Raw genomic sequence first — 8,457 nt, 5'->3', positions numbered from 1 at the left:
AAAAAGGTAAATTTTAGACCAAATTTGTAATAAAATTTTAAATTGGGCCAAAAAGTGTTATTTTTCATAGTTGAATAACTTGTTGATTGGGTAAAAGGGTCAAATTGAATACATTAACTGGTTTTTAAGACATATTTGAATAAAGAAATAGATATAAAGATAAATTTGATTATGAGTAATTTCTTGTATTTAAGTACAAAACATAGCATTGTGGTTTGGTAGTTTTTGTTTATGTTGATAGTTTAACTTATGAAAAATTGCAAAAAAATCCTTACATATTTATCTCATAATCGATATAATCCTTATATCATTTTTAATTCAATTAAGTCCCAAAAACTAGTAATTGTACGCAATTTGACCTTTTACTCAGTAAACATGTCATTTAACTTTCAAAAATTACACTTTTGGCATAGATTTCAAATTTTAAAACAAATTAGGTTTGAAATTTACACTTTTGGCATATATTTTAAATTTTAATAAAACTTCAGTCCAAACTTTATCCTTTTGGCCCATATTTCAAAATTTTCTTATGAATTCATCCTGCCTTTTTCTTACAACTTTTTTTTTTATCAAAAATTTGTTTTGAATATGTTTTTTCTTTATAAAATTATATTTATAAATACGTTTAATATGAAATAGGTGATTATATATATATATATATATATATATATATATATATATATATATATATATATATATAATATCACCTATTTCATATTAAACATATTTATAAATATGATTTTATAAAGAAAAAACATATTCAAAACAAATTTTTGATAAAAAAAAATTGTAAAAAAAAGGCAGGATGAATTGTGTGTGTGTGTGTGTGTTTGTATACAAATGTATTTATAACAACATAGGTGTTTATATACTTTTTTTTTGGAAAATACGTATTTGTATACATTTTTTTTATTAAAACGGACTTTTATATATTTATGTGTTAATAAATACCTATTTTTATTAATAGGTATTTCGTATACAAAAAAAAAAAATTAAAAAATAAGTTTTTATATGGAAAATATAAGCTTTTATGTGAAAATATGTTTTTTATTGTATAAGTATGATTTTATAAAGAAGAACTATATTCGAAATAAAATTTTGAGAAGAAAAAGTTGTACAAAAATACTAAGTTATGATGAATTCTTAACAAAATGTGGAAATCTAGGTCAAAACGGTAAAATTTGTACCAAATTTGTAATAAAATTTAAAATTTGGGTAAAGAATGTAAATTTTGGAATAAATTTGTAATAAAATTTTCTGGGACAAAAGTGTAATTTTAGAAAGCTGGATTACTTGGTGAACGTGTAAAAATGTCAAATTAAATACAATTATCGGCTTTTTGAAGTTAACTGAATAAAAAAAAAATATATAACAACTAAATCAATAATGAAACCAATATGTAAAGTTTATTTATTTATTTATTTTGCAATTTCCCTTTTAACTTATAAGTTTATGTTGTTATTTGTTATATAGTTGGAAAATTTTTGTGGAATTCTCAAGGACTCGGCGTGTAGAGTGCAACTTTGTGCACTTTTGTTTTTCATTCTGTGAAACTACAAAATGATGATCAAGGAGGAAACGCCAACGAGGAGATCGAAGATGGTTCCTCGGATTAGTTTGTGTTTTGTTAGACTTATTATGATATAACTTTATTACACTTTTGTTGTTTATTTTGGTATTTGTATGGAATTATAACACTTTGATACTTAATTGGTTGTTATGTAATTTTTTTTGCATCTAATATTTTCGTGTTTTCGGTGTTTAATGTCGTTACGAATTGGTTTTTCTACACTCAAAAAGAGATGAATTAAAAAAAATGAAAATGACTATTAGAGACGACACTATTATCGACGACACACGCTAATTACCAGAGAGAACCTATTAACATCGATAATAGTTATTACCGTTGACATTTTAAGCAAAAGCAATGGGGCAGTACTAACGATTTTATAGCAGCGACATGTCGCCACTAATACCTTTACCGGGGACAAAGCTACGTTTTAGTGGCGGTTTTGTCGCCGCTAATACTCGTTTTTCTATAGTAATATAAACACGATGAAATTATGAGAAACTTGAATGTCACTTACAAACAATCACATACTTGACACTCCTATAATATCCTACAAGAACCATTCTGAATAATAATAATAATAATAAAAATGTAATCTTTCGGTATAAATTATTTCACTTCAATTCCACTCAAATATACAACGAACACCTTGAAAACAAGGAAACACCAAATGAATCCGCATGGTTAGCCAATTTCAATGTTGTATCTACATCCGCTTTAAATATCTTGTAACAAAAAAATACAAGCCAAGTCCTCATCTAAAAGAACCAATGAAATATTCCTTAACTTAGGGCTTTGAATTATATACTTGGCCACAACAAATCAATTTTCACAAAAGAAGATCTGAAACATATTGGATTAGGAGGGTGTGATTGGTGATTTTCTGTAAGTATTACTATCTATCACGATTTCAAAAAGGTCCCCTTCAGACGCCTCATCATAATCCTTTGTCTTTCCTTTATTAACATTACTATTATATTGTCCACTTCTTGTCGCGTATCCATTCAACCAATATTGTGAATCTAATATTCCCATTGAAAAAAGCTCTTTGCTATCTTCATATCCTAACGATGTAGAATTTGCCATTGATCCAATGAAGCAAGGATTTTGGGTTCTTTGCAAATTTGCGGGTGCATATTTGAAGATACTTTGGCCAAAGTTTACAAGCACCATAACATCACTATTTGCTGCTAGTGTTGGATAGAGTGGACTCCCAAATTCTTCACCCTTACAATGTATTTCATGCACTAGTTTTGAATTTAGAGTGAAGAAAACTTTCTTCTGACTTGGGTTATACCCACAACCAATCACCGTATCTGTTTTTTCCCATATTTCTATTTCTGATTCAGTTTCGAGCTTCGTTCCTACAACATCATTACACACCAAATCGTTAAGTAAAATAGTTTTACAAACAAACTAGTTTATTTGCTTACAATATTATAAAGATATTAATCAATATAAATTAAAGCCTGATATGATCATTACGTAATAACATAATATAAAATGAAGACCAAAAGGATCATGTACGAAACAAAAGGTTAATTACTTATATAATATGCAAATGATCAGAACATTATTTAACTCGTATTTTAATTATTAAAAAACGGACGACATGGAAAGTAGGCACAACAACAATAATAAATAATTGGGCAGTCTTCCAAGTGTTCGAAAATTTTGAACAAAAGAAGTTGTATTTGTGGGTCACATGTTTGTTGTTAGATGCATATCCCATTGTTTCTTTATGTTATATTATATATAGACTTTCAAACAAAATCAAAACGAAGCAAGAATATTATTTTGTCTTGACTAAAGAAATTATAAACTACATCACTTATACTAGTAAACAGCTGATATGAAATCTTAAGACATGATTATTGGAGTGGTTGGTATATTCTTGAGATAGCATAGATTTAAAAAAAGACAAATTTCAAAAAAATAACAGCATATTTTATTTACATTAACAATAAAAATAATATACTTTACTCTTTTCCATAAGAAAATAACCGACCTTTACCAGTGTCTCGATGTCGTTGAAAAGCTATTTTAACTTGTTATGATTTACTATATCTAATAATATAATATATGGTTTTTGAATTAGACTCTAGAAAAGGTCAAAAAAACAATGAATAGAGCATACCATCTAGGTAAATAGAGCCATCGGAATTGAAGCCAACGGATGCCGGATAACTCCCCGGAAGTTTCACCGGAACAGACCCTTCACCGGTAAGACCCACCGACAGCATAACAATCACATCATTTTTCCCTTCAACTATACCCTTTGTACAATTTCGACCCTTCGAATCTTCAAAAATGACATGCAAGCCCTTGTCATTTACCTCATTCTCTTGAATTAGTTTTATATTTTCCCCTTCTCCCGTGTTTAACCTTCCCTTTCCGTTGATATCATCATCGTAGTTGGACAAAATAGTAATTTCAAAGTACGCTTCTTGCGGGAATGGCGATGGATTCCCCAACGCCGGACCAGGTAAAGGCAACGCCGATTTAATCACCGAAGCCGCTGTCATTGAAGTAGTTGTTGTTGTCGCGATTTTCTTTATTCCGGAATTAAGCCGAACTTTTTGCATGAAATCAGCGGATTCTTGGCAAACTTCCCAACTGGTTTCCACCTCCTCCGCGTGATCTTCGCCGCTGACATCACCGCCGGAAGCGCAGGAGCCGAGTAGAAACCGGTTTGACCGAAGGGACGAGGAGGAGATGTATTCAGTAAATGCAAATCGTGACCAACCGTTTTCCACGGCGTCGGTGATGAGCGAAGGGTTGTCTGACCAACTGAACAGAGGTTTTGTGGACATCCCACGTTGGGAGCCGTAGTAACTTGATCTTCTTTTGGTGTTGACTTGATTATCTCGCTGATGAATGTCGGGGTCTCCGGCGATAGGCTGCGGGGGTTTTGGTTTGCAGAATAGGTGATGGAAGAAGAAAATGAGGAGGAGGAATACTCCGGCGAGGGCTACCACCAATGCGCTGTGTATCAACATCTTGAATTGTGGAGATGAATGAAAGAATAGTTTTGATGAAATCGAAGTGGGTGGGTTATATGTGAAGGTGGACGGCGGGCATGGACTCTGGATTCTGGACTGGTTCAAGAAAAGAGAAACATGGAAAAATTAAGGAATATTTAATGGATAAAATATATAATTTAATATATTTTTCCCTCTTTATCTTCCCCTAATATATTGGTTTAATTTGTTACATTAAATCGACACCACTTCTGCTGTTTTGACTTCTATTCGTTTTTATCTTGCCAACACTCCAGCAGACATGTTTCATATAGTAATATTACTTGCTCCTTGCAAAACAGTAAGAGGTTCTCACAAAAATGTGATTTTTAATGGGATGGAACTAATAATATTCTCTTATAGTAAATCTTAAATCATCTCTAATTTATCTCTATTTTTTTCTCCATAAATGGAATAAATAATGTTTCATCTTTAATCCTACTCCATTTTATATACCTTATTTTTTACCCAAAAAGTATATTTCTAAAATATTCTATTTTTACAACTTATATATATTGTCAAATACAACTCTCTACTAATTAAATTCTATATTTATGATTAATTAATACAAATTAGTATATAACATGATATTATAAATATTAAATATTGTATTTAACTTATAATTAATAGATAAAATAAACTAGAAATGTATAAAATAAAAATGAGAGAAACTAAAATTGGCAACCAAACTTCACCTCTATTTTTGAAGATATGAATAGTATTCCCCCATATATGGTGGAATACTATTCATATCTCCAAAAATGGAGGTGAAAATGGGGTAGAGTTGGAGAAGAATGGTGACAAAAATAGGGAAAGAAATAGAGTTTGGGTGTAGGTTGAAGATGCCCTTAATATTAGTTTTCGTTTCTAGAGGGATATATAGATCGAGACTGATCAGCTTGGATTCGGGCTTAAAATATCACGCAAGTCAATGGTTTTACCTCAAAGTCATTTATTATTGAACTCCACATCATTCATTAAACATCTATACAACACCACCAACAACCACCTATTCAATCCCAATCTCTATTTAATTTCTTCTACTTAATAATTCAACTCCTACATTCAACTCTATTCTATGTCATCACCCACACTTCATTCAACTCTTATTCTTATTCAACTCTTATACTAATTGTATCGTGGATGCTCTTACTTGGTATAACCCATTATTTATTACACAAGTTTTGTTTGTGTGTGTGTGAGGGGGGGGGGGGGGGGGGCATCAATGACAACTATGCTCGTCCAATCTCTTCCTCTTCATTGTGCATCCCCTCATTTATCGATTCATATATGTACTTGTTGAATGTTGATCCATTACTAAACAATAAAAATGATGATAAATGGCAGATAAAGATGAATGCGTTGATGGAATAACTAAAGCCTACTAAATATGTTGGGGAAAATATATCCCAATGATAGAATAAACTACAAAAAATTTTGATTAATAAGAATACACCACTCGAAATGCCAAAATTTTGATACCTAGAAAATGAGTCAACCTAACAACCTATAAGACCAAATAGGATGCGGAAATACTAAGGCAATAATGTCTAAATAAACAAACAATATGAAAATACAAGTACAACAATAACTTAGACAGAAAAAATTTAACCTGGTTTTACAAATTAATTGGTTGTGTACGTCGATCCATAGAAGAGATGATATCTTGTATATCCACAGTCAAAGGTGTCAAAAACAAGAAAAATAATTAAATTAACCTTAAAAAAAACCTACCCCTAAAATTAAATGAGCAAAATGCGTCACTTTAATGAAAACAACCCTAAAATTAAACAAGCAAATTGCTACTTCTCGGCTACTCCAGGCAACAGTCAAGTGACCAATAAACTGAAATTTTGGAAAAGTGTTATAGATAAATTAGCTTATAACTTATTATTTTATTGTTTATTAGCTTATTGCAGTGAGAATAAATAATTTTTGCAAAAGTGTTTGTGGTGGGAATAAACAATAAACAATAAACAAAGGGGGGAATGCTTATTAAAATCATCTTATTTAGCTTATTCTTAGCACAATAAGCTGATTTTTAAGGATTTCTATCCAAACACTTAAACTTAGCTTATTGTGGTGGGAATAAGAAATAAGCAATAAGCACCCTCTTTTTTCTCTATCCAAACACCCTTGAAGTTGCAACCGAATAGCGATTGGGTCTGACAAAAAAACCAAAACCATGATCCCACTATAATTAGTCGGCAAGTGGTTATTAACTCAGGCAAATTTCATAAGGATCATCTTGAACAACTCGTAATGCATTATCAAGCTTTTCATCAAATTTCGTGTTTGCGTACAGGTAATCACCACACCTCCCAAGCAAATTTCGAATGCTTTGACTCTGTCGGTGGTTATTAACTCACACAAGTTCTTTAACATTATCTCCACCTTGATTTGAATCCTTCCTGATTGGAATCAGATTATCTGAGTCGGTTTGGATAGGTGAAGTTTCAACCATATCCTCTACAACATGTTTAGAAGATGGGAAGGAAGGAATTCATCCACAAACCGGTTCGTCAAAACAGGGTGATTAGTCTCAGGGTCATCATCAAGACTAGAAGATCCAACCTAAGTAATCAGAGAACTTGAAGCCTTAAAGGGTGATGGTTCATCAAAAGTGAAACGAAAGGAAACCATAACCTTATTTGACTATGTATAACCAAAGATACACAATATAATTGTTGGATTGATTAGATTCTAGAAGACATAAATCATGTTTGAATAAAAGAATTTTAATGAACACAAGCAAGTAGATATGATCTGATTTTTCAATTAGAGAGTAAGAAACTCAATTACAAAATGACGTAAGAACCTTTCAAAAGATACTTTCTACCTAACTTCCATCCCTTACATATAATATAAAACAAGGGACTCGGTTAGGAGATAACCAATTAGGTTACGAGACCTAAGCTAAGACATGTTGTTAATTTAGCTAAGTAAACAACATTGCAAAGCCTAATAACAAACTACGAAACAAAACTTTCTTTTGCATTTACAAGTTGAACAATTAAAAATACAACATACTGAAACCTTTCGCATAGAGACTCAAACACAAGACCTAACAATACCTCCCCCCTATGTTGAGTCGTGAAAGTTGTCTTCACTTGACTTCTTCAAAAACTTGAGGAATATTTCTAAGTATGATCCAAGCTGTTATCCACCATCATAATATATCAGATACATAGTTGATATCGCTCTTTGAGTTTACCTTACATATTCTAGCTTTCGTAATAATACCCGTAAGTGTACCAGATCTGTAACAGTGTTTTACTTGTAAAAACATTGAGTAGTTCTTCAAATTTCTGGTTTCATGCACCTTGTAAACTACTCCTCAAGTTTCCTTCTGTATAAATGTAACACCCGAAAACCAGAAGGCCAAATGAGGAAAGAAAATCCCCAAACAAGAAGGCAACTCGTCGAGCTCCAAGGTGAGAACTCGACAATGAGGAAGGTTGTTCCGCATGTTTTTGGAAGACTAACTCGACGAGTTGGACTGGGTTTGGAAAACCGTAAATCTGGGATTTTACACCCTATTTATACATCCTAAACTCTAGGGTTTCCAGCCTCCATTGTCCAAACCCTGAATCCAGAAACCCTAATGCTAGTTTGAGTGTTGTGATCCATCCTTGAGAGAATCTTGGTGTGTTTAGAAGCTTGTGAAGGAAGGAGACGCTTGGGAATTCAATAAGAAGCTAGTAGATCCAGAGACTCCATTTCATTCTTATCACTTTTTGGTAATCAAGTCTCAAACATGCGTAATAGCTTCTTAGATATCTTTATGGCCGTTGAAGCCCCATGCGAGCTATAGGGTGACATTTTGGCCTTTTTAAGCTCCAAAAGGCCATGCATGGAGAGAAAGGT

General features: G+C 32.0%; 1 protein-coding gene across 1 annotated transcript; it reads right to left on the bottom strand.

Annotated features, from left to right (window-relative positions):
• Positions 1-2,156: 2,156 nt before the first annotated feature.
• Positions 2,157-4,796, bottom strand: LOC111920601 (uncharacterized). The gene is made up of 2 exons (XM_023916178.3): positions 3,708-4,796; positions 2,157-2,934 (listed from the first exon to the last, which is right to left on the bottom strand). Exons 1-2 carry the CDS (start codon positions 4,567-4,569, stop codon positions 2,429-2,431), a joined length of 1,368 nt encoding a protein of 455 aa, XP_023771946.1. The 5' UTR covers positions 4,570-4,796; the 3' UTR covers positions 2,157-2,428.
• Between the last annotated feature and the right edge of the window lie 3,661 nt (positions 4,797-8,457).

This window comes from Lactuca sativa, chromosome 4 (assembly GCF_002870075.4).
Source record: "Lactuca sativa cultivar Salinas chromosome 4, Lsat_Salinas_v11, whole genome shotgun sequence".
NCBI classification, from domain to species: domain Eukaryota; kingdom Viridiplantae; phylum Streptophyta; class Magnoliopsida; order Asterales; family Asteraceae; genus Lactuca; species Lactuca sativa.
This window is presented reverse-complemented; position numbering and strand designations above follow the sequence as displayed.

What these genes read in the sequence shown, in the direction of transcription:
- LOC111920601 (XM_023916178.3), bottom strand. Translation starts at nt 4,569, where the DNA reads ATGTTGATACACAGCGCATTGGTGGTAGCCCTCGCCGGAGTATTCCTC. An exon ending in TGGCTCTATTTACCTAGATG is followed by an intron (nt 2,935 to 3,707) that starts GTATGCTCTATT and finishes ATGATGTTGTAG; the next exon opens with GAACGAAGCTCGAAACTGAA.